This window comes from Thermobia domestica, chromosome 9, assembly GCF_964235325.1.
Source record: "Thermobia domestica chromosome 9, izTheDome1.hap1.1, whole genome shotgun sequence".
In the NCBI taxonomy this organism is placed as follows: domain Eukaryota; kingdom Metazoa; phylum Arthropoda; class Insecta; order Zygentoma; family Lepismatidae; genus Thermobia; species Thermobia domestica.
In genome coordinates this window covers 113,170,176-113,197,353 of record NC_137462.1, presented here as the reverse complement: position 1 = coordinate 113,197,353, position 27,178 = coordinate 113,170,176, and the positions used below count along the sequence as shown (strand labels likewise).

At 36.2% G+C, this 27,178-nt stretch overlaps 1 protein-coding gene and 1 long non-coding RNA gene across 9 annotated transcripts in view; one reads left to right on the top strand and one right to left on the bottom strand.

The window, feature by feature from the left end:
• LOC145694937 (uncharacterized) overlaps positions 1-27,178 on the top strand; it is a 391,240-nt gene that overhangs the window by 173,385 nt on the left and 190,677 nt on the right. For 7 of the 8 annotated variants that reach the window (XM_081771718.1, XM_081771721.1, XM_081771719.1 and 4 more), the window contains exons 3-4: positions 1,941-1,991; positions 13,125-13,263. In XM_081771718.1, the coding sequence (XP_081627844.1) occupies positions 1,941-1,991; positions 13,125-13,263 (190 nt within the window). The remainder of the gene's footprint in view (positions 1-1,940; positions 1,992-13,124; positions 13,264-27,178) is intronic. The other variant, XR_014133075.1, reaches the window with a different exon arrangement.
• The window catches only part of LOC145694939 (uncharacterized), a 337,759-nt gene that overhangs the window by 286,940 nt on the left and 23,641 nt on the right, over positions 1-27,178 (bottom strand). The window lies entirely within an intron of this gene.

Below are 27,178 nucleotides of genomic sequence, written 5' to 3'. Positions count from 1 at the left end.
TTGTAAGTGGTAAAGGAGAATATCTCAGTAAATACCTCATACAAAGTATTATTTGTGTAATTTATTCATTGTATTCCTCCTATTCTATGTAGCTGTGTACTTTAGAGTTTTCTTGTATGTTATTCAAGTAGAATGCATCTATTCCCATGACAATTATTTTATCACTTGAATCTTAATTTGATCTGTTATGTATGTACGATATACTGGGTGTAACAAAAGACCGGGGACAAAAGGCAACTCTGTTTTGAGTAAAGGCACGAAAAATTAAGAGGGTCAGCGCAACAGTGATCTAACCCACATTTTTTAAAATAGAGAAAAATCAAGTTAAATTTAAACACATGTGTTTTTTGTACAATATATGTATATTCAATGTATGACACATTCAACCACTTGTGCTTGCTTTTGGTATGTTGTACAAAAAGCTACATGTGTTTAACTTTAACTTGATTCTTCTCCATTTTAAAAAATGTGGGTTAGACCACTGTTGCACTAACCCCCTCAATTGGAAAGAGAAGAAAGTTGTTTTATAAAAAGGTGTTTTTCAATCCAAAATGGTGCAATTTTTCCAATCGCGCCAGTCATTTGGACTCCACACTGGTAAGACGTCCTATGTTAAATGAAGAATCAAAGTTTCCGGTTCATCAGGTTGCTCTTCGGCCTTCACCATACCAACAATACAGCATTGTTTTGATACCCTCAGGCCGAGGTACCGATATTCTAGTCATTGTTGCGTTATTTTACTTTCCGTTCGAACAGTTTGCTGAGTTGGAAACATTACATTTAAGATAGGTCGTCTTGCCAGTGTGGAGTCCTAACGGCTGGTGTGATTGAAGAAATTCCGCCATTTTAAATTGATAACCCCCCCCCCAACAACTTTTCTCTCTTATCGTTTCTTCGTATCGTTCGTTATTCATAATGGAGTTAGCCTATGGCCTCGGACTTTCGATACAAACAGTATATTGCTATCTGACTGTTTTTAGCGGTAGAAATTCTAAATGAATTAAAGCACTGAAGTTCAGCCACAGATAACGTAGACACAGTACTGTTACTTTGATGTAGTAATTTGAAAAAAAAAAAGCCCCATGGTAATACCACGTGACATTACGTCACACACGGGTGGTGTAGGTTCGATGTAAATGTAACCTCACCTGTGCACTTTGGGTGCAGCTTCAAATATTTTATAGAATAATCGTCCAGATGGTGCTAGTGTAGTAGTTATGTGAGAGTAACGTCTAATTAAGTCGTGTAGTTTGAGGTTATGGACTAAAACGTCTATTTGCTCTAGAAAACTTAATTGTACTAACAATATAAAATCTGAAATAGTAATAGTTTTTTTTTAAAAAAAAACATAACTAGTGAAAAGAATTATCCAAAATGTTCTATTTCCAAAATTATCAAAAAAATTTTTTTTTACAATGTTGTGGTTGCTCACGAGACAATACAGATACAGAATTCTTGTGACAAAATACGAAACGCGGGAGACCTCTCCCAGAAGAAACAGATACATTTTCAGCACGATACATCATTTTCACGAACCCCCTCCGCTAGTATGAAAGCTAGCGCGAGCGCTTTTGTTGTACTGGGTTCTGGTTCAATTCCCGGTCAGAGATCATTGAACATATTACGATGCCTCGGGTTTTACCTTAAACTGCAGGTTTACGTCTTGTATAACCTCGGTGCTGAAAAGGGATGCTAAACTTCAATAAACAAACAAATGTCATTTTCACGACTCACTCAGACGAGATAGCCTCATCTGAGTCTTGTTCTTTATGCATTCCTACATGTATCGATCATAGTATATATATATATATATATATATATATATATATATATATATATATATATATATATAAAACTGATCACATTGTAGTTTGTTTTCAATAAATACTAATCACTCTTCGGTTATACCTATTCTAAGTTTTCTTTTATTTTAATTTTAGGTTGTAGACGCGGAAAAATTTCAAAGACAAACAGTTAAGATCCATGAGAAGGTAAGGATTTAATTCATATTCTATTATTAATGAGATGGTTTCATGTATCTAAATGTTTATGTTTACTATGTACTAAAACTTTATTATTAGAATCGAACACGGAACTGTATGTAATAAGGTTCTCATATTAAAGTTTTTTTTTTCACTGTCCCAACTTTGTGAGGCAACTGTGGATCTATTTGAATTAACGAGTTCTAACTAGGGAAGCTAACGTGCAACACAATATATAACTCAACTAAAAGCCATTTGGAAGGCCATATCCTTTCGTGGTCAATAACGTTAATCTATATATATAAAAGAGAACGTACAAAATTTTGTCCGCTCATCACGCTAATACGGCTGAACCAATTTCTTTCATTTTTGGGGGGTTATTAGGATTTGGACCCTAGATGGTTTTTATCATATCACTTTAATTTTTAATTACCAGTGTCTTGAGATAATTGACCATTCAAGTGTCCATAACGTACAAATCCTTTGTTATTAGTTCATCATAGGTAAAAATAAACGTATTTATATGCAACCCGCATGACCGTGAGGATCGGCGGGTTAACATAAATGACAGGCGATATACAGCGGAAAATAGCTTGAATCTTCTGTTTAAAATTTTTTAATTGATTTGCTTATTTTTACAGACACTTTTACAATATGCCAGCACCGGGATGACCGCAGCGAAGCGGGGCGGGTTAACATAAATGACAGGCGATATAATGTTAAGATTTACTGCAATCTTCTATGGTTTTTATCATATCACTTGAAAGCGAAAAAGTAAAAATTATCTAAGTAACAAAGTTTATTGCGTTCCGGGGTGACCGCAGCGAAGCGGGGTGAACGTTGCTAGTGTGCTTATATTATTAATTAGCCTTGTTAGCACAATAAAATTATTCAAGTCAAATAATGTGGATTCGCCCTAGTTTTAGAACCTCAGTGTGATAAGAGTGCAAAAACTTAAGTGCGATATTTGAATTCCATTTATTCCAACAAAGGTATTCAACAAGAATCCAAAAAATAACACTGAAAGTAACATAAATTCTTAATCAACTACCATAACATAATGTACTATAGATCTTTCACATACTACTGTAGTAAAAAGAATAACATCTAAACAGAGTTTTATCAGATTTTTAGGCCTACATGTATATCATGATTGTTGCATTAAAAAATAATAATTAATAACTTAATGAACGTACAATGACTTGATTGGACAAAAACGCTTTGCTTCAGTTCCTTCCACTTTCATCAATATCATATATCTAGTTCTTTACATAGTCCTTGTTCTTAGTTTTGAAAGAAAAGTTAATGTAAAACTCCCACAGAATATAGCAAAACAATATAGTATATTACAAACGCAATTACAATTTCATTACCGACACGACGTCGTAACCGTCTGCAGAAAACAAAAGCATTATGAAGACGTGTTGTCTAGAAATCTTCGGAGTAATAAAGAAAAGTTGAGAAGCAAATTAGAAATAATAAAATAAAATAGAAAAGCAAGCAAAACAAAAAGAAATGTAGGGAGTAAGTTAAAATAAATACATTTTTCCTTCAGTTTCCTGTCAGGTGGTTACGCCGTCTTATTGGTAATGATTTTTATTTATTTTTTTAAACGCTTTTTGGTCATAATTTTTAGTATGCTTAAGTAGGCATAAGGTAACGGATTATATTATAATATTATCTTCGTTAGGAAAATAGAATTAATTAATAAGCACAAAGGAATTGTTAATAGTAGTTGGTATAGTACGTAAACATATGTAAATAATATGGGTATGACTGCATGCTATCAATAAACGTGATGTAAACAATATAGCAAAATAAAAAGTTAGCAGGAGAAGATAAAGCTAGTATGGGTTAAAAGTTTGGATTTAACATAACCCATAAACACTTATATATATGAATAACTTTTGGAGTGTATTTCATTCATGGCCGCCACCTTGAAATCCGCCATTTTGGATTCAAGTCATTTTTTTAAAATTGGAAGGGGTGTGTGTGACATCAAATAACATTAGCTTGAGCTCAGAAATTTAGTGATGTAATTTGTTTTTTTTTTTTTTTTCTATCTTGTACAGTTCAGAAGTTATTAATGTTCAAAGGTGGGAAATTATCTTGATATTGACCCAGTTCTGTCTTTGTTCCAGGTGATCTAAAATGGGTCTGACACGTGAACAGAAGATCGAAATCATCCTTATAAGAGGGGAACGCAGCTACCGAACAATAGCCGCTGATTACAACAGACGGCACTCAGACAGAGAACCGGTATCGCACAGCACGGTGGCTCACGTGATCACCAAATTCCGGGAGACGGGCTCTGTTCAAGATAGGGGCGACCAAAGACCAATGAGGAAACTGCAACGGCGGTTGTTGCGTCGTTTGTAAAATGTCCTAAACGAAGTACCCGTCGTGTGTCCCTAGCATGTGCAATAAGCCAATCCTCCGTTGTCCGGATATTGCACGCCGATCAGTGGCATCCTTACAAGCTGCACATGAAACATAATCTGAACGAGGATGACCCTGATCGCCGGTTGGCGTTCTGCATGTGGGCTACTGAACAACACAAACTGGATCCTGCGTTTGCCAAGGGCATACTGCTCAGCGACGAGGCGTATTCCACTTTGAACGGGGAGGTTAATCGACATAATTGTCGATACTGGTGTGACGCAAATCCGAACTGGGTTGACCCGAGTAGAGAACATAGTCCAGCGAAGGTGATGGTGTGGTGTGGCATATGGAACACCCGCATGATTGGTCCATTTTTCATTTACAACACCTTAACTGCACCACAGTATCTGGTGCTGCTGCAGGATCTTGTGTTCCCTGCCACACTGAACACTGACGGCATTTTCCCATCTTATTTTCAGCTGTGGAGCCCCTCCACACTATGGACTTAGTGTCCGTGAATGGTTGGATGAACAACTGCCAGGGAAGTGGATTGGTCGTCGTGGTCCCGTGGAGTGGCCGCCCAGATCCCCTGACTTAACGACCCTTGATTTTTATCTATGGGGACATCTTAAGCAGATAGTGTATGCTGAGACAATCTGTGATTTGAGACACCTGGAGGAACGCATCCAATAAGCCTGTGACCAAATTTCAGGAGACATTCTCCTCCGTGTGCAGTCAGAGTGGTTGCGGCGACTACAGTTGTGCACTGCACGGGATGGACAATACGTAGAACATGTGTATTCAGTATGAAGGTAATTTCCCATCTTTGAACATTAATAACTTCTAAACTGTACAAGATAGAAACAAACAAATTACACCACTAAATTTCTGAGCTCAAGCTAGTGTTATTTGATGTGTCATAATCCCCTTCCCATTAAAAAAAAAAAACTTGACTTGAATCCAAAATGGCGGATTTCAAGATGGCAGCCATGAATGAAATACACTCCAAAAGTTGCGACCCTTCATCAAACCTCTGTTCCCATCATCACTTTTTACTTTTCCCGTCGATTTTCAAACTTATGCAGGTGTCCAAGGACTTTTGACTCACCCTATATATATATATATGGCAAGTCTGTGAACTTTCTTGAAAAACAAAATGTTACAACAGCTGTTAATGCTGCTGTTTCGATATAGAAACTTCATGCACATATTGATGTAATTTATTATATTAATAATCGATATTTTTATTGAGTTATCAATTGTGAATCATTATTATAAAAGGCAGAGATCTCAGTATTTAAGTAATGCTTTTTCCTAACAGTAAACAATCACTTCCTCGCTACGGTTGCTGCCTGCCTGCCTTCAGTTCAAAATGATTATTTATAAAGATGAACATGAACGTGCCTTGCTGTTTATTATTAAGATAGGGTCTGTACATACTTAAGGGTAAATTCTCATTCATAATTTAACGACAAATTTGAGAAAGACAAATCTTTGTGGAGTTAAGAACTATGTTGTCAGTTAGCAATAGTTTTCGTTCTGCTGGAATAGTTTATTTATTTAATTATGCACTGTATATGAGTAACATGAATAAAGTGTTTCTAATGATAATGTCACGAACACACTCCTATAAGTGATTCATATTACTTGTAAAATTTTACAAGTGGAGATATCGCTCAACCTTGGGGAACCCCTTTCAATGCAACTCAAGTAGGATGCTCAGTGTTTATTATACACCATCTTTTAAAATATTAAAGAAAAAAAAATCTGGCTGGAAGCATCGTAAACAACTTGTTGCAAGTCACCACGTTTTTTCTTCTTTTATTTATCACTCTTTCAACTGTGTCTTTCTTATCTTCTTCTTCCTTTGTTTCATTGCTGAATAGGAAGAAAGAACGAAGGAAAACTTCTCAATTTAATTTTTGTAAATCACCGTTCGTCTTTTGTCTTCCTCGCGACCGCCACGCCACACAGCGCCTGTTGTAGTAATAGTACGTATTCTTCTTCTATCTAACAATTTTTCTTTCTTTCTCTCTTTTGCCTTACACGAGGTTTTAAATAAACTGTGTTAAACGATGCAAAATTACACAGTTTGCCAAGTACTTTCTCAGCTGCTTCAATTTTCTTTCCTTGACTTTTTCTTCTTCAGCCTTTTTTTCGTTGGTTCTTTCCGTTCCTTACTTTATTTTTTTCCTTTCCTTTCTTACTAATTGACACCATAAAGAGTGTGTTCTGTACGAGCACAAGTAATCACGTTAACAAAAAAAAAAAAAAAAAAAAAAAAAAAGCTTCAGTAGTAGCATCTAACTCGAAAAGATTGAGAATGAGGAAAAGAGTTGACGTTAAGAAAGAATTAAAAAAAAAAAAAAGTATTCCAGTAACTCCATTGCCAGCGATGACGCTAGTACTTTTAGGGTGAGGTAGGTCAGGTTTAAGCTTTTCTTAAAATCCTTTCTCTATTTATTTAAAGATTTGTTCTAGAAACGCTATGTAACTAGTTCTAGGTAAAATAATACATATATTCCTAACTACTATTACTATATTAAGCAACTTGGACAAATTCTACTATAGTCCGCGTCACTTGAATTGACGTGTGGGATCAGCCAATAAGCTATCCGTACGCTGTTACTACCTAGGTAAACCTCCAGGGAGGAATCTAATCATTCACAATCATTACAATTTAAAATAGAACTCGAACCAGTTTAGTATGCTTAACTTTCAAGGAACTCCCAGGACAGAGTGCAGTGGCGAATCTAGAATGGAAAAACTGAAAGGGGGGAACCAAAATCCAGACTATGATAGGTATATCATTACTTTACTATAAACTTTGAAAAATATGTAAATAATAGCTTAATTTACTTTCGTCAGTTAAAAAACGGGGGAAGGTGGCGCAGGCCCCCGGTCCAGGGCGAGATCTCTCCTGACCGCGTGCACCAAAGGAGGGCACTTTAGTCACTAAAACAATAGGGAGAACTTTTGGACTATTTTGCTATTGTATACAGTTTTAAAATGATTGCAGTGATTTGAAAAAGGAAAATGGGAAGCCCACAGTAAGAAAAAAAATAGTATGTGGTGTACGTAAAATCGTATGTTACAATTGTAAATCCTGTAGTTTTTGGACTTAAAGTACAGGAAACGTATAACTGAAAACGCATGTTTTATAATACTTTCTGCATAAGTATTCCATCTGTACGTAATTTCCGTATGAAACAATATAGGCGGTCAGGATCTCACATACAAATGGACGTATATAGCATATAGCTGACGAAGGTAACATATATATATGTATGTAATATAAAGAAGGCTGTTCGATATCAGATATCCTGCAACGACATGATATAACATCTAAAGGCAGTGTCTATGTAGAATACGGGTAACGTACGCTACGTACTGATTTCTATAATAAGAAAGAGGATTCCGTATATTTGAACAATACACCGCTGTCCGCAGAACGGATTTTTCTCAGTGCAATAAGTTTGAGATTTATATACATTTTAATTAACAGAATAGTAATAGGCCTATATCAGCCTAGATCTTGAAACTTGAGTTATATCCACGCTTCTTCCGCGCTCCTCTAAAAACCAAAATCTAAAATGACGTTGCTGATAAGAAGGTTCTTTTTCTAGAGAAATTTTAGTCCTTTTTCCAATAGAAAATTTCTAGTATTTCGTCAAATTTTCAATGGAATTTTAAATAATTGTAATTGTAAATAATTAATTAATATTAGATACATTGTGATCGGCAAGTCAGGGACCGGAGATTTCGGAATGTGATCTTCCATTGGATCAGTTGCAGCAGTGGCCACCAGGCGTCAGCAGATAAGACCACTATCTTCTTCCGGAACCGGAAGCCCAACCAGAACTCTCTCTCTCTGTCTTTCGTTGAGTGAAGACCCAGCAGAACCAAGTGCTCATTAAAGGACCGTGGACGCAAAGTTAGTGGAACTGAGGGAGCTCACCATTAGTGAGAACCAGTGGAACTCATGGTAGATCTTCAAACAACACAAACTTCAGGACGGAACTGACCAGTATCACAACTTTTTTTTTTTTTTTTTTTTCATTTTATGAACAATAACCAGACCGCTCAGCTCTGTGATTTTTCATGTATTGTAAATAACATTTTATTTTTACAGTGTTAAGATAAGATTTTCTCACATAAATATTTCTCTAATCATAATATTTATTTCTTTTTGTCCTTACTGATCCAAGCGATTGTGTATGACGTAGTTGGCGTGAATTTAGTGAGGTTACAAGAATACGAGAGTTGCATTAGTAGTTATCTAATAATAATATTCAGATTGTTCATAAAAAAAAAAAAAACACTGGGAAATTAATTCTCACAGGGAAATACGAGAAAAGTGCAAAAATGCGTTACTTCGGGGCTATAGCCCGCAGAAAATTAGGTCAGGGGCAAGGCCGCCGATCCTGGGGGGCCGGGGCCCCGGGCCTAAAGCTCATGTGGGCCCACCTATTGTATTTATGAATATACAATATTTGGCATAATTTGAATGCAATTTGTCTTAAAATCCTCATATATATATTTCTATACCTTCTGCATCTGAATGCCCCCCCCCCAAATTTACAGAGAAATCGGCGTCCTTGGTCAGAAGTCGAGAAGATTCTATTAATGTATCTCTGGAATGTGGTCCGCGATAACGTTAGCCTCGAAGCAGAGAAGGAGATTCACGAGATCTTCTAGAAACAAAATATGATAGAATCAGGAACTGACAACTGACACACAATGACACTGACTCCACTGCCACATTAGTCGAGTCTAGGCACAAAGTAACTACTATGTTCTTTTATCCGATCTTCATTCGTTAGTTCATTTTCGAGTTATAACTCAGAAACGACGCCTTTGTGCATCAATGTTAATTCGTTTAACGATTTCATGTTATGAATTTTTCTCCAAATTTTTGTGCTGTTGTTTCCGAACATCCTGTATACACTGCAGAACATAACATACATCTAGCCGAGATTTCGACCAAGATCTGACTCCAAAGATATGCGACATACTCAATTTCCTTGAGGTAATGCATGTGACTAAGGCCCGGTTTCTCACAAACCGCAATGCTCTGACTCACTCTATAACTAGGAGTTGGTAGAGTTCTCTTTTTAATTAAAAATTTCATGTTATAATTAAAGTTTTACATGTTTTATGTGTAACGAAAGCAGAATAAACATGCAAAAGAGCAGCTAATGGCGTGAAGACACTAACAGTTTCCCTACATTTGCATATAATGCATTCCACAAAATAAGTAACAAACATGTTAACATTTCTTCTTCCCTTTTAGGTTTTGTTTTGTGTTGTGGGAAAAGGAGGTAAAACATAAGTTCTGATCTAGAATGTATCGTATTTTTGTGGAGTTCATCTCTCTTGAACAACAAATTGGCAACATTGCTTACAACTTAGCACTGTCTATTGGCCAATCCAAACACGTTTTAAATCAGACTACTATAACAAGAAAAGCAAGAAGCAACCAGCAGATATGCTTGTAGATTAAATCTGACCACGCTGAAAGATAATAATACTTGTCTCGCGAAGTTTTATAACCCTTCCTCCTTCTTCTTACAGATGCATTGTCTCTGCATTTTGTTGTACGCCAAGAGGAGAAAACTGTTGTATGCTTTGTGTATAGTCTATTATAATAAAAGGGTTGTCTGTCGCTCCCCATAAACGGCCACAAGAGCATTTTGCTGGACGTGGCGGAAGATGAATCCTTTTGGAAATGAGAAAGAAACAACATGTCTGTCTTCCGTTGTTGGTCTTGGAGTGACGCCTTGTCCTTCGCTGACACTTTGACGAGCATTACTGCAGTAGATATTTCTTGTTGTGGAGAAAGACGGAAAAGAGGATGGAGATACGTACTTGTTCAGTGGGGAACAAAAGTAAAACTTTTGGCCACAAGAAGGGAAAGAAAAATACCACTGGAATCTTAAGATACTGAAAAAGCGTAACCAGACGCCGAGAGATGGAGTTCTAAATACTTGGACTCTTTGAGTATATCAAATTGTAGAGAGCAAGTTTGGAGGAGAAACTTTTGAGCTAAGAAATGTGCTTATAGACCTTAATCGGACAGAAATTTCATTGCGTAATCATATCAGCAGACAAGATCAAGCTTTAACGCCTCTCTCTCTTTCTCTCTCGACAAGCGGAATTTTCCAACATAAAAATGGATTCTCTACTTTTCCTAAAGAAGGGCTTTTTGTATGTAGCGGAAATTCTGTCAGCTTCGTGTACTGTATATACACACACACAACATAATGCAACGTTTTCTTGTTGTTCTGTCTCTCGGAAGATTGACGTACCGGCATCCGGTTGATGGACGTGGAACTTACAAAACCACGCTTTGGAATGGATGCTTTGTTTGTACTCTCCTACTCTGTCTTTATATATTAGGATCTAACAAGATACACATGATAAGCTTCCCAAATAGTATTATAGTTACGGAAGTTAAATTCAAGTTATGTAAGTAAGTCAGTTAATTGGAAATTTCCTGGATATACGTCTATGAATGGTTTCAGTTAAATTATTCATGTTTAATAGGAAGTAGAAATGAGAAGGCGTGTGCGTGCACGGTAAATTCTAAACTCTATTGGAATACTGTTGAAGCACATCGTTGCGAAAGTGGAAGCACCAAAGAATTGTCTACAGATATATATAGTCTGTATATCTGTCTGCATATGTATAAATTAAAGTGGCTATGTTTGTGACTTTATAACTCTTGGACCACCCGGTCGATTTTGATCAGATTTTCAACATAGATGAAGTTTGAGCCTGGAATGTTTTTTTTTTTTTTTTTTTTTTTATCATTTCACTTTGACGGTACAAGATAGGGGAGGAAGGAGGGAAAGATATATATACAAATGATTAAAAATGACCGATATTAGTGTCGGATTCATAGTTTTCGGGGTCACTGACACCAACAGTGACACTTACGATGCAGTTTATATCCAAATTTAGCCCCTTATGTCCAAAATGAAGCATATTGTCTCCATGCGAAGAGCGGGTATATCCTGTTAGTTATATATAAAAATAATAATAATAAAAAAATACGTCGTTTGTGATCTCATCACTGGAAAATGGCTGAACCGATTGAAATAAATTTTTGGATAGTTTACAATATACCTTGAACTGGGCTTTTATTATGTTACTTTGATTTAAATGCGTATCCTACGGACCAATAATAGGCTCATTCTACTGAAACATATAATTTATTTATTTGACTTGAGTTAATTTTGCGTTCCTTTCAGCAGCAAGACCATATGAGATGTGGACCTACAGCTGAACGTGGGATCTGAACCACATGAGCTCCTCCTGGGAGTCTAACCCGGGTCTCCCATGCCAAAAGTACTTATGCTAACCGCCTAGTCGCGAGGGAGGTAGATTTTTTGTTATTTATATACTGTATATTTAGAAAAAAGTTAAGAAATATAGAATGTACAGTATATATTGTTGTATGCTCTCTTCGAACAGTGATGTATATAATCCTAATGCTGACAGTGGCCCTGCATAGCGTAGTTGCTAATACTCTCGTCTGTGGTGCGAGCGGTCCCGAGTTCGATTTCTGGGATACTGGAGACACTCGGCGGGAACACTTAGTCGAAAAAGCGTAAAACTTTTCTCACATCATTCATCCTGAATGATCTTTTCTTCATTCACACTAGGCAAATGCCAGGATGATACCTCACACTATGGAGCCAGACCACTTGCCCATTCCCTTCTTCCTCCCCAAATCCCCGAGCAGTGTTATCGCCGAGGGACGTTATCCCTCATACGTGACGAGTTAACATGACCATAGATGTGGAAAGCTCAGAAATCTAGTTCCTAATCCTATAATCTTAACCCTGAATTGTGAAGACATGCAATGTAAAGATAAAATAATAATAATAATTATAATCACTCTCCATGATCTGCCACTTTTCGCTAATGCAGTACTCCTCTGTGAAAGAAATGTCCGGATTAGCGAGAGTGTAGTGTATACCTATTAGAAAGTCAATATTCAAATTATCATCTTTAATCTAAAGACTCATAAAATGCTTTGTGTGGATTATTCTCCTGTATGGGTCAGAAACATGGACATTACGCAAAAATAATGAAAAACGACTGAAAGCTTTTGAAATGTGGGTATGGAGAAGAATGGAGAGAATTAGCTGGTTCGAGCAGAAAAGGAATGAAAGGGTGTTAGAAAACGATAAAAGAGAAAAGAACAATTTTAGATATTACTAAGAAGAGAATGAGAAACTCGTTCGAATATTGGCTAGTAAGGATCGTGCTAGAAGGTATGGTGGCAGGAAAGAAAGGGAGGGAGAGAAGAATATTATAATTAATGGATGATATCAAAACAAAGAAATCGTATGTGAAGACGAAGAGGTTAGCGGAAGACCGTGAAGCAGTAGCTTCTCAGTTGCGGGCGTCAAGTGACCTGCTAATAATGGCAGAACACCTATGATGACGAATCTAAGAAATCACTGAAATCTAATGCATCATAATACTTGACAAAATTGCAGAATATCAAACACAAAACATTTAAATTGTAATTAATTTTATTATACAGGTTCAATCCCTTATTTTCTATGCATTTAAGATATACACACACTAAAAAAATATGCCCCTACAGCAGATAAAAAGAAATCCATAAGAAAGAAAGGAAGAAAGGAGAGAAAAGAAAAAAAAATAATAGAAAAATGGAGTTATTCTAGGATTGCCGCTGCGAATGGCAAATTAAATTCATACTCAGCATTATTTTTCTCCTTTTAGGCAGGAGGACGTGATCAGAAGCTGGAAGTTGGCACCTCATATTTCGTCGACTGCCCAGCCTCATCTGTATTCCAGCCACCAACCACATTCTTTGGCTTTTTTCCACGCTCTCACGCCGAGGACCGTGAAAATAATTTCGGTAAATTAATTCTTTCTTTTCCTCTTCTTTTCCCTCTTTTTTTTTCAAAAAATAGTTTTTATTTCTTTCATTCTTTTGAGATATTCTATTTTCTGAGAACGTATATAATAATTTAAGTAATGATGATGCAAATATTGTAATAATCTTTCTTTGTTTATATTGATAGCAGCTGAAACAAGCAGCTTATTTTCATGTAATAATATGTTTGTTGCGGAAGGAAAATGGATCCTCCTACAAAGTAAGGAGCATCCAATCTGTTGATGTTACTTATTATGATAAACGCCTTTTATATTGGTAAATAATGCTAGGAGACCCGGGTTCGATTCCCGGTGGGAGCTTCTGTGGTTCGGATTCCTCATTAAGCTCTAGGTTCACGTCCCATATAACCTCACTGCAGAAAGAAATGCTAAACTTAAAAAACTAAATAAATAAATAATGCTAAGAATGCTGTACAGAGTAAAAGCGATATATATATACATATATTTGTTAAAGTTTGGTGGGTAGGAATACAGTTCCTTTGTATTAATCTAATTTCAAGACCAAGCAATAGGGTTATTCTTGAGCAGGAGAAGCAACACAGACGTCCTGTTTAGTGAAAACCAAAAATAGTCTTTTACGATAGTTACTCTAAAATAGCCATGTATAACTGTGCAAGTATGGCCATTCGATTGTTATGAACATATTATACATTGTCTCATACGGCCCTCAACACTAGTATGTCCTCTGTGATTGGCCAACTCGCTGTTCGAACTTGCTCTAAAACATATTCGTGAAGTTGAAGATGGATTTACCCTCGATATCTACGAGGGTTGTACCAAAAGTAAGGTTCCCATATTTTTTACCAATAGAAAACATTGTTTATTGCTATTAATTTATACATCGTTCGAAAGCTTACACTGTTATCTATTTTTGAACATAGTCTCTATTTTTTTCAACACACTTTTGAAGACGGTGCTCCAGCTTTTGTATTCCGAAGTCGAAGAAGTCTCCGGCCAATCCGTTGAGGAAGCGTGTGACCTCTGCCCGGACTTCATCGTCGCTCTTGAAGCATTTGCCACCTAAGAGTTCCTTTAGCTTGGGGAAGAGGGAAGGACAAGTTCACGGACAGTGACCCTCCGATCTTTGAGCAGCTCACTGTTGATCTTTTGGACAATCGCATCCGACACTGGCGGTCTTTCACTTCGTTCTTCATCGTGAACTTCGGTGCGACCCTCAGCAAAAGCCCTGCACCATTTGCGGACGTGCTGCACGGACATGCACTCTTCACCATAAACCTCAGTCAGTTGCCGATGAATCTCCACGGGTGGTAACTTCCTTGCGTGGAGAAACCGGATTACTGCTCGAACCTCGCACTTGACGGGAGCGGGGATCAACACTTCCATCTCTGACACAGGAACGTCATTTAGGGGGGGGCAGGGAAGGGCAATTGCCCCCCTGAGTTTGAGATTTCTATAGATTTTATCAATAAAATAGTAGTAAATCAGTGAAATACGCGAAATTTTACTTATATCAAGGGGTTTGCCCCCCCAAGCAAAATCTGAAATGACGCTCCTGCTCTGACAGCTGCCAAACGAACACTGAGCGACCTGAAAAAATGGATAGTATGTTGAAAAATAGACAACAGTGTAAGCTTTTGAACGATGTATAAATTAATAACAATAAACAATGTTTTCTATTGGTAAAAAATATGGGAACCTTACTTTTGGTACAACCCTCGTATGATTGAGTTCGCCGTCCCTCGCTGATTTAGTAGCTAGTACGTGTGTCTTTCTTGTACATAATAGCCTTTGTGTATCTCTCTATTGTAAGGAAAATATGAACTAAGAATTAAAAATGATGTTATGCACATATCCAAAAATTAAAATATAAAAAACTTCATTCCATTTTCACCTACCAAATTACCATTATAATTTTTATAAATAAAAATAATATTTTCTTAAAAATTCTTAGTTCATGGTTTCATTACACTATATACGTAGCTAAACTTGAAATTACATTTATGATATTGAAGTAATACCAATAAATAATATTTAAATTGGACAAGACTGAAGACGAGAGATGACAAACACAGTTGATCTTTAATAATAATAATAATAATAATAATAATAATAATAATAATAATAATAATAATAATAATAATAATATTTAAAGAGCTCCTCCGTTGCTAAGCGGTTAGTGTACGCGCCTTCGGAGACCCGGGTTCGATTCTCGGCGGAAGCTCATGTGGTTCGGAATCCACGTTAATCAGTAGGTACCGTCTCATATAGCCTCGCTGCTGAAAGGGACGTTAAAATCAACTCAACTATTTATTTTAAAATGATACGTATTCGTTATGTTGAATACAGAGGCAATTGCAAGATGTTAAGGATGAATATTTGCTAATGTTCTGTTACGATTTGACAGAAATAAATTAGAAAATAGTTTTGTTAAACGTTGAAAGTATGTTAGCTTTGCACAACTTACCTTATGCTTTTCATATAATTAACATTGAATAATGAATCAAATTAGTATATTATTACAGAAAGAAATCTGGTAAAGGGGGAGAATAAATAACTAGCTTATTTATTATATAACAAGGTAAGTTCATGAAGAGATTTATATACTTGTAGTCTTTCTCTCCCCCCCCCCCCCTTTTAAACCCCAGCAGCATCTTTCTTGTTCATCTTCTTGCAAAGAGGATGATCGGCCTATCAGTATCTCATGGTTCACTGCATCTCTGAGGGCTATTTACGTTGAGGATCAACCTTCCCTCCCAATAAAAACAACAACAACAACAACCAGATTCACACATTGGTGTTATCTGCTCCACGCTGCTCACGGCAGCTAAGCAGATTTCTTTCTTTCTTTCTTTCTTTTTTTCAGTCACTAAAGAATCTCTTCTGCCTCCCATACACCTTGTTGTTGATGCCCAGCGATTTGGGTTGGTTGAACACTGACTGGAGGAAACGGCGGTCGCTAAAGTAGTAAAGCGGATGGTTTTGCTGGAGGGAGTCCACTCCACCTCCCACCCTCTCAAAAGACCCTCATTAATAACACAAACTCTGTTCGTGCCTTATGCGGAGATTGTCGAGACTTGGGAGGCTCTTAAAGGAGGTTTAGCGCCAGACTACCAGATTCCATAGCAGTATCCTTCCGTCTTAACGTTATCCATAGGGTTCTCTCGCAACTCAACATCAACAAGGGAGGAAAGATAGAGAAAAATCACGATAGATTAAAAAAAAATGGTTTCTACCAAGATATCCACAAAATTCTAATTTGTATGTTATAGTTGACGCTGCACCTTGTCACTATTTTCCTAATTTCCTAATTTCCTCCCCAAATTATACTAGTAAGTCTCTAATCTGAAACGAAATACACACTGTGTTTTATAAAAGTCGGAATATGTTTTGTTGTGCTGTTTGTTGTGTGTGAATTGTTGTACTGAATTCGTTGTAGTGTTTCTAGAAATATAGTCTAGATTGAGGAAAATAGGAATCTACATTAATTATTGAGATGCTTAGAAACGAATGGGGAGCCGCGGTGGCTCAATGGTTGAGCGTTCACCTCCGGTGCATGTGGTCCTTGGCTCGATCCCAACACGCGGCAAGTGAACTTTGTGGTGGACAAACACCGTATGCGTGAGTTTTCTCAGGGTTCTTCCGTTTCTTCCCAGCTTTCTCATTCCACTATTTCATTCATTTCTCATCACCATTTCCTTTAGCCTCGTCGGCATTATCGTGGGACGTAAAACTTAAAGATTTAATTTCGTTTCATTTTTCTTAGCAAAGGATGCTTTGTGAGTTGATTATATGGAAATCAGAGGTAGAGCATTTAATGTATTGATGTAAAGAAAGTTTAATATGAAGAATAGAGGAGTTTTGGATATTACTAGTGCTGCGAATAGATGTAACTTTTTCTGATGATTGCTCAGCTGTTTTATTTAAGTAGTAGATACCTTTGGATACCATTGTGAAATACTGCAGTTCCTTGAGGGAGAATTCAAATTTAACATCATTCACCTCTTTGGTAACGTTCGTACTTAAGCTTCAAACGAATTCTCAATCTAAATAGTAAAACATCTTACCGGTTTTTTTTTTTTTTTTTTTTTTTTTGTTATCCAACTGATATACACTTTAACAAATGTAGAAATTATACTGTCTGTCAACAGTTAAGTCGTAGGTATCATGCATTTTTTTTTATTGATCAGGTCATTTAAAAAATACTCGAATAGAGATGAAAAATTATACACACAGTCATGAAACAAGAAAAAAAATGCTAAATAGCCAAATAAACAATTACTGAATTACATTACTGATTTTTCGTTGAGAATTTGGCATCTTTTTCTGGGAAAGAAGAGTTTCAATGTCAGCTACTTGTTTCTGTGAAGATGCTATTTTCAGGATGGAAGACAAATGCTCTGCTGTAAATCTTGAACTATGAAGAGTTTTCTTTGTGTTCATAAGGGAAAATAATTGTTCATAGAGGTAAGTGGAACCAAACATGCCTAGTACTCTCTCAACAAACTGACGCATTGCAGGATATTGATTCGGCAAATAAGAAAAGAACTTAGGGATTCCTATTTCATTATATTTGTGTTTTAACAGTTTAATGGATTTCAATCAGTTCCATTTGGATGTTTATATTTGCCTTCTGAACGTCAGAAGAGAATAGAGCACAAACCAAAGAGAAACCACTCTCACACGACTCGAAATCTTGAAACCTATTCTGAAAGTCATTGATTAAACCCTTTATGTGAGGACCATAACGGGTGAAATCATAATCACTGTGAGACTTCTTGAATTCCTGACAGGTAGAAAAATGAATTAAGTTGCCATTGCTCATCTGTTCTACCCAAAGTCTGAGTTTTAATTTAAGGCCTTAATATTGTCATACAAGGAAACTACAACCTGGATTTTCCCTTGTAACTTGAATGGCCTTGTAGTAATTTAATGGCCTTTTGTGTCGACCATAAAGGTCAAATCCTGTACCCAAGTATCAACACAAAGTTAGACGATTCGCCATTCATTTCCAAGAACATTTTAATTTCTTCCCGAGAAAGCCAAAACCGCTTTAAAATACTGTAACATGAAAGCCAACGAACCTCTGCATAGTACCGTAGACTCTCAAATTCACTTCCGATGTTACGAAGTAAAGATGAAAACTGGCGTTAATTTAACCTTCGAGAACGAATAAAGTTTACAACTTTTTTCTTCTTCACAAATTTCAAAACGTGATCCATTTTTATAACTTTTGAATACGAATCTTCCTGGCGAATAATGCAGTGGACATGGTTAAACTTATTAGAACATTTCTATTTCAACTGTGCCCTTGCTGGTGCTGCTGTCAATATGTGATTTCCCGTACCTCCCTCGAGAAAGGAGGGACAAGTTGCTGCTTCCGAGATCTTTCAATTATTGGATGCGGAAGCGTTGCCAAAATGAATTATGTCATGGACTTCACTGTGCTCTGTCTTGTTAGCCAGTCTAAGTAGCGTACTACCCGTCAAGACCAAACGACTGAATGACTAATAGGCAACACACCGGAAGTCATTCACTTCTTTTCCGTAAGCAAAGGGAGGGTTTTCTCCGCCAGAGGGTGGCGGGGATCGGGCCGAAGTATAGTTCGTATAGTTTCCGAGGGCACACTTGAAATAGACAGGCTCTACTTGGAGATTCTTCTTTCTGTTTGGCCAGCAACATAGCAACAAGTCCGTTCTGTTTTCCTGACATGGAAGGAGCCTCGTCTGTTGATACACACACAAGTTTTGATAACGGAAGATCGTCTTTTCCCAAGAGACTAATTATTTCTATGAAAGATGTCCTCACCGGTTGTTGTGTTTTTAAGAGAAACTATGTCCAGTAACTCTACAGTCACATTTAATTCATTATCACATGCTCGAATAAACACAGCTAATTGTGCCACTCCACAAACATCTGTACTTTCATCGACTGCAGTGCAGTGTTGGGTAAGTTACTTGTATAAATGTAACAAATTACTTTACTTTCTCTTAAAATGTAACGCGTTACTTGCCTCAGAAAAGTAACTGTTACCCTACTCCAAAAATAACGCAAGTAACGCGTTACTTTTACGTCCGAAACTTTGAATATACTACATATACAAAAAATCTTATTTCAATTTCCCCTACATCTACTACCATTATTATTATTATTATTATTATTATTATTATTATTATTATTATTATTATTATTATTATTATTATTATTATTATTATTATTATTATTATTATTATTATTATTATTATTATTATTATTATATTGATTTTCCCCGATCATCGTAAATGTTTAAAACTATAGAACTATATAATAGTAGCGCTGCTATATTCTTTCATGTGGACAGTTACTTTCTATTAATAAAGTAGACCTGCTTATCAGTCACAGTTTATTCGTATTAACCCCTTACTGTATATCGTTAAGTATAGCATTCATCAAACATATCCACAGTAATAGCAACTATAAACAATGCACTATTATTTAAATGCTTTACTGATCTGTAAAAAAATGTTCATTTATTTACGCGTAAACTGAAAAATAAACACACTGCTGAACAAGACTGCACTTATTTAATATAAAAACACATTTACACGTGACGTTTCGATCTTCTAGCCAAGATCCTCATCAGACGTACACTCTGATGAGGATCTTGGCTAGAAGATCGAAACGTCACGTGTAAATGTGTTTTTATATTAAATAAGTGCAGTCTTGTTCAGCAGTGTGTTTATTTTTCTGATTTCATTCGCAAGACGTTGACTATGTTTACGCGTAAACTGCAACGACTTTTGATCACTTCTTTCACGTGCATATAAGTGTGCAACAGGAGGAGTACGTAGTGTGTACAAAACGGGTGAGAAATGTGCACGACTTGCACCCTTGGAAGTTTTTGCACAGTTCTCACACATTTTGTACACAGGGGCCGCGGTGGCTCAGTGGCAGAGCGTTCACCTCTGGTGCTTGGGGTTCCGGATTCGATCCCAGCCCCCGCCAAGTGAACTTTGTGGTGGACAAACACCGTGTGCGTGGGTTTTCTCGGGGTTCTCCCGTTTCCTCCCACTATCTTCATTCCACCATTTCATTCATTACTCATCATCACCGTCTCCTTTAGCCTAACCGGCATAACCGTGGGACGTAAAACTCAAAGATTTCATTTCATTTCATTTCATTTTCATTTTGTACACAATTTGCACTCCTGTTGCACGCATATGTACATGAAAAAAAGTGGTCAAAAGTCATTGCAGTTTATGCTTACAAAAAGAATTTAAGGAATGGTCCAAAAAATAAATTAAAAGATTGCGATCTTGCCAAGAATTTTAGGAATGATCCTTAATAATGCATAAATATTGCGATCTTGGCCAATAGTTTTTGAATCAGGGACCTTTAGTAAGAGCACGCGTAAGCAAATTATTATTAACAGTTGAACAATAGTTTGATACCAAAGGTTTGTGTGTGTGCTGTTTCGGTCTATTCTAGAAATTTAACCTTTTAATTGGCAAGCATTGATATCATTACCATTAAAATATTTAGTTTGTTTTTATGGTTGAACCATATCTTGCTCATCATAATTTCGCAATTTTTAAAGTATTTTTGTACTTTGGTTATAAAATACAGGATGGTTTTTCAAAGCAACATTGCCATAAAATAGGTCTTATGTGTTACTACAGGGCAGCATTGCCCTATTATGGTCAAATATCATAAGAATATTTTCAGTAATTAGCAGCAGTTTCATTGAAATATCCTCCTATAGAACAAGAAACCAGAAATAAAGAAAAAATAATAAAAAAGAACCTTCGCGGAACGTAGGAGATAAAGCTTCTACAATACTAAATTTGACTGTCTCTCGTTGACGAAGATTAGAAATATCTAAACAAGCGACCCGCAAATTATGTATATGAATATTGTATGAAAACAATAATGCCAATTAAATGATCACTGAAGTTATAATTCTTGTGGATAACGCAACATAATGCGATGTTGCTTCAGAGTGTTATATGTATATATTTAGAGAGAGAGAGAGAGAGAGAGAGAGAGAGAGAGAGAGAGAGAGACCGAACTACAGTAGACCGAAACAGAACTCACACGAACATTTCGTATCATATATTGTTCAAATGTTAATAATTTGTTTACGAGTGCTCTTACTAACATATATAAACCTTAACTTTAGATGGTTCCTGAAATTTGTTGACGAACTTCTGGCTGTTTATAAATAATTCCCACTGTTCATTCTGTAGACACTTTACTTTTTTTTTTTCAAATGTTCGAACGGTAAAATATTTTCGTTCTCCATCTTTATAAAAACAACAACAACTAAAGTAAACTAGACTACCATTGCATTCGCAGTTCACTCACTGAATGTATTATTTTATAGTTGTCAAAATCTATGACAAAATCTTCCAGGTGCTTGTAATCAATACACGTGATTTACCTGAGGTTATACTTACCTTCTAAACATATCAAGAAGCACTCGGTCACTGACAGTTCATGCTCTACTGTGAGAAATTTACTACAGGAGAGAAACATTTATTTCCGAAAAAAAAAAATACAAATATTATAGTTACTCATCAGAAATGTAACGCAAACTAGACACGTTACTTAAAAAAATTGTAACACGTTACCGTTACAGTTACTTTGGAAAAATGCAACACTTTACAAGGTATCGTTACTTAAAAAGTAACGCATTACTTCCGTTACGTTACTTCCCAAGACTGCTGCAGTGGAATATGACTGATGCAGTGTGGTGAAACTTTCAACTTCTGCCAATAACTGTTCACTTAAATTAGTAGCAATATCATCAACCCTCCCCGCAATAGTATTTCGGGACAAGGAAATGTCTTTGAAAGTTTGAACTTTATCAAGACATACAATTTCAGCGGTTTTCACAAGACACTCTTTTACAAATTCACTTTCACTAAAAATTTAGAATTTCTGCAATGACGTAGCTTGTTTTGACAACAGCTTTATTGTCCCGTTTCACATTCGTGAACACAGATTGTTACTTGCCGAGAGCAGCCTTAAAATCGCACAATTTATATTCCCTTGACTTCTCTCTATACTGGTCATATTTTGTACGATGTGTTTCGTAATGACGCCTTATACTGCGTTCTTTTGGCACGCTATAGATTGTCTACAAATCAAACAAGTAATTTTACCTTTAATTTTGTAACAGAAATAGGCGATTTCCCATTTTCCTTGAAAAACATGGCGCTCACTTTCAAATTGTTTTCCTTCTGAAAGAGGGGAGGCTCAGTGGAGACAGGTACACTCATGTCCAAAATGATTGTCGTATATCTATTACTGTCTCCTTGTAAGAATATAATTTGATAATGATTTTGCAGGGTATTTTTAATACTGATACTATGTGTATAATCGGGAAATGTATATTTGTGGTAAATTTCATAAGGAAAGAAATACGAAAATTAGAATGAGTAAAACAAAATGTTGCTAAATGGACAAGAAAGTTTTATTTTCGTTTTATTGTTCTTATTTACTGCTCTTTTGACATGAAATTTTTTACATACATGTCTTTGCCGATTATATACATGCTAACTTTATAAGAAATACCGGGCGAATTCGTTATCAAATTATATTCCTACAACGACATATTTATAGACATGCGACAATAATTTTGGTTATGAGTGTACATCACAGAAGTGTCACAAACAACAATCAGTTCACTCATTGTCACCAAGAAAAAGTTTTTAAAAGGCACTTTTTCCTTCTAAAAAAGTGCAGGACAATCTTCCTCTTTCAGGAAGTAAAACTAAATATGGAGAACTGGGCAACTTTGATGTAGGAAAAACTTCAAGCAGTCAAATTGGCTGGCAGGCCGCAAAGCACGGGTTTCTGGGTCGCATGTTTAACATATCTGTGTTACAAAATTATAATTGGATTAGAGTTTTAGCGTCTCTTTCAGGACCGAGGCTGTATGAGACGTGAACCTACAATTTAAAGTAGATTTCGAACCATTGCAGCACGTTCAGATTTCAAGTTTTTTTCCGCAGGGAATAGAAACCGAGATCCTGTACCACCAAAGAAGATGTACGTAGCCACTAGACCAGCGGGGAAAGAAATGCAAAATTAATGATTTATAAATGAGCATCATACAAGCTGGATATTTATAAATCTTCAAAACATTTTCAATCAACCTACATTTTAACAAAAGAGGAATGGAATAAACATACTCATAAGAATACCATACGTGTGAAAGAAGTCAAAACTTTAGAGAAACTCTTTTGGAAACCACTGAATAACCCATGAGAGATGACACTGTTTATGAAAACATGTTTTCATTGTAAAGAGGCTGCAAATATTGTGAAGTGTGCCATGAATGGCAGGAGCAATTCAACTTTTCTTGTGTACAGTAATTTGTGGTACAGGGGAACTCGCACTTGCGACCACTAACTGCAGTATATACATAATATGATGACCTCTCTATTACAGCATCAATGTCAGAGAACAGGTCCTGCTGCAGAAAGGGATGAAAGGGGAAAAAATAAAAAAAGAGAAGTGATGGGAATAAAACTGTCCACACTCTGAGTGGCGAGTGTGTATGCATATGTTGCAGAATAGAAAAGGGGGTGGGTCAGAATGACCAGAGACCGGTTTTACTGCATCTCACTCTTGCATTCGTGTGCGATGTCTAAATGCAACAATCTCATGCATGTTCTTCCCATATTATATAAACTGAAAGTAAAGCAAGTGGATTCTTGTGTGGTCTATAATGCATGTGGACATGGAATAAAGTAAACATAGAACAGGTTCTGATTACTTTGTGCATTTTAATTTCTTTTCTGAAAGGACTTCTAACACAGTTGTCTTCTTAATGTCATCATTAGGGGGATTTCTACACATTGGCTTATGAATACAGTTTTCATATATAGTAGATATGCGCACTTCAGAAGTTTCAGTGTGCCTTTTTATAGTGTTTTATAGATTATTATTATTGCATATGCCACTTTTGAGCTTGACCATTAGCCTTGATCTTCAAATTTGTTACGGTTGATCATCTTTTGTGCGAAGGACCCTTGGTTCGATCCCAGGTTATATGGATTTTTCATGGATTGTCTCGAGGTTCTCCCGTATCCTCCCAAATCTCATTCCAGTAAATTCTTTCATAATCATTTTTTTCATTAATCACCCGTTTTCTTTAACCTAAAAAGTATAATCGTGTGTATTAAATTAAAGGTTTCATGAACTTTAGACCCTATGAAATTATATTTGAAATAGTATTCCTTGAGACACGGTATCTTCGTTAAGAAATGTCACGCTGGGAATAAACAAGTTAATACTCGAATTCAAATATTGACATCATTAATAATCCATTGTAATATTCTGAAATAAATGTTGAAAAGCTGATATGTTGGATTTCTTTTGGGCCTGAGAACGAAGACCCACACCTGGACGACCAAGGCTAAAGTATTGACCCAAGGGACTCGGTGACCTGTGACCTGTCCCATCACTGATACTCACAATTATTTTCTTTAAAACTGACATGAAAGCTAATTGACTGACAACGTTACGAGGGAGGCTACTATAATCATACTTTACATGACTACGTTCCTGAAATATAATTATTAGTACCTATGGGTGTATATAAATTGTTCTATATTTTTGTTCAATTTTATTCGAATTTAAGCTCTTTCCGCACTATTTAAATACACAACTTCTAACTCCAACCACACACATTCCTTCCGAGAATCAAACCTCGCACTCCATATGATTATTGAAACAGATATAAAATACTTCCTTTCACAAAATTTTGCCATTGTATATTCCCAGGATATATGCTTCAAGTTCCGACTCAATGATAATTTGCTTGATTTGAAGCTTAGCCATTGGCGGATTTAGAAGATAAAAAAGTGAGAGGAACAGCCAGAATTCAGACTATGACAGCTATGTTATAAGTTTACTATAAACTTTCAAATATATGTAAATGATAGCTTCAATTATTTTTGACACTTAAAAAACTGTAGGGGCTAGGCCTCCGGCCCAGGCTGGATCCGCCACTGAACTTAGGGTCTCTTTTCAGTACGGAGGCTACCCAGGTGGAATCCCAGATACCGTAATGCGTTCAAATTTCTATGCTTTCACAATGGGAATCGTGCTAGGACCCCGCGTTAGCCAATATACCGCCGATGGAAGCTGGGTAATGTGGATTTTAACGTCTCTTTGCCACACCAAGGTTATTCGAGACATGGACTAACAGTTTAACATGAGATCTGAACCATATTGGCTCACACTGGAATCAAACTCTTGTTTTCAGCGTTAAAAATGTGCACGCTAATTACAGTTACAAGGGACTCATAAATAAGTTTCTAAATAAACAGTATAATGTAATAACCACAGCATTATTATTTTCTTATCTGTTATTACATCTTCATTTACATTTTAAACAGTATCTCCCTTTCCGTTGTTAGTAATTTATTTATACTAATATCATGATTATGTTCCTTTCTCTTGTTTAAGTATAGCGACATAAGACCCTTAAGCAATAAAAAAAAAGTACTAAAAATCAAAGAAGAACTAACGGATGTCTCTTGTGCATTCTCACAACTAAAATGGATTCATTCTACATCCATATAATAACGCTCTGAGGTACAGTTTTACTACTCTTTATTGCACGTAAGAAACTATTTTGTCAGCTCATGTATACACACCAAGCATCATCACAACATTGCAATTACTTGGTCCCTTGGTTATGTCCCTCCGACTTGGTTCCTCCAATGCATCATTCCTAATTACTTTTCCCTTCTCCTCCCTTACCCGCGTATATATTTCTCAGTTTTCTGGTTCCTTTTTCCTTGTCGTAATAACGTGTAGTTTATTTGACGAGAATGTCCAAGCTTTAGCGTCCCTTTGCAGCTATAAATGCTAGCATAAAGATCTCTCTCGTACTCTCTTTTCTGCCAGCTCAATTATTAATGAGAGTTTCTCCTTTTGCATGAATGAGTTTTCTCCTCTTCTCTCATTCCCACTTTTGCTCCTCTCCTCACTTCCTCCGTGTCCCTTCTTGAAATCACGTAGAATCCTTTCTAAATATTTTACCTTTATTTTTTTCTTTAACTGCCGTTCTTTTTCCTCTTTTCTTGTGCTTAGAATACATACAAGATAAACATGTGGTCTTGCGAACAAAAAAAAAAAAAAAAAAAAAATCTGAGATATTTTGTTTCGTTTGCACTGAAGATTCTCCAATGATATTTCACCAATGATTTTACTCTGCAAATAGGTATATTTGTATTATATCACACCCATGCATAAATTACACTCAATTTGAGTTAAATTGTATCACAATATAATATGTATACAATATATAAATGATACTCAAACTTAATAGGAGTAATATAATCCATTCATTTTCTCATTAAATCGTTATATTTAGTATCTGTTGTATTCATGGTTTTACGTTGTAATATAACATCAGTATACTGGCAGTACAATTATCCGAAATACAATGTAATTTTAGAAAAATAAACACACTGCTGAACAAGACTGCACTTATTTAATATAAAAACACATTTACACGTGACGTTTCGATCTTCTAGCCAAGATCCTCATCAGACGTACACTCTTGTTGAACTTATAACTCTTGTGTGCGAACTAACATGGAATACACAAGATTCCAAATAAAATCATCGTTGTCGTTTGCAAGAGAATAGAGCAACTTAAAACACTTTACTTTTTTTTTTTTACATGAGTAAAGTGTATGTGCCGAGAATCGAGTGCCGCAAGGAGAACCTATCTATATCATCGTCGTCCATCAACTCTCTCTCAAGCGACGTATACTGTTGTTTTGTCAGAAGGCATCGGTCATTGAATTCCTGGTTCAATGAATAAAAGACAGGCTGATGAAATGCAGTACATGTAGGTTGACCGTCAGATAAGGTGATCTTTAGGAATGCGAACAAAGGAACAATCCGTATATTTAT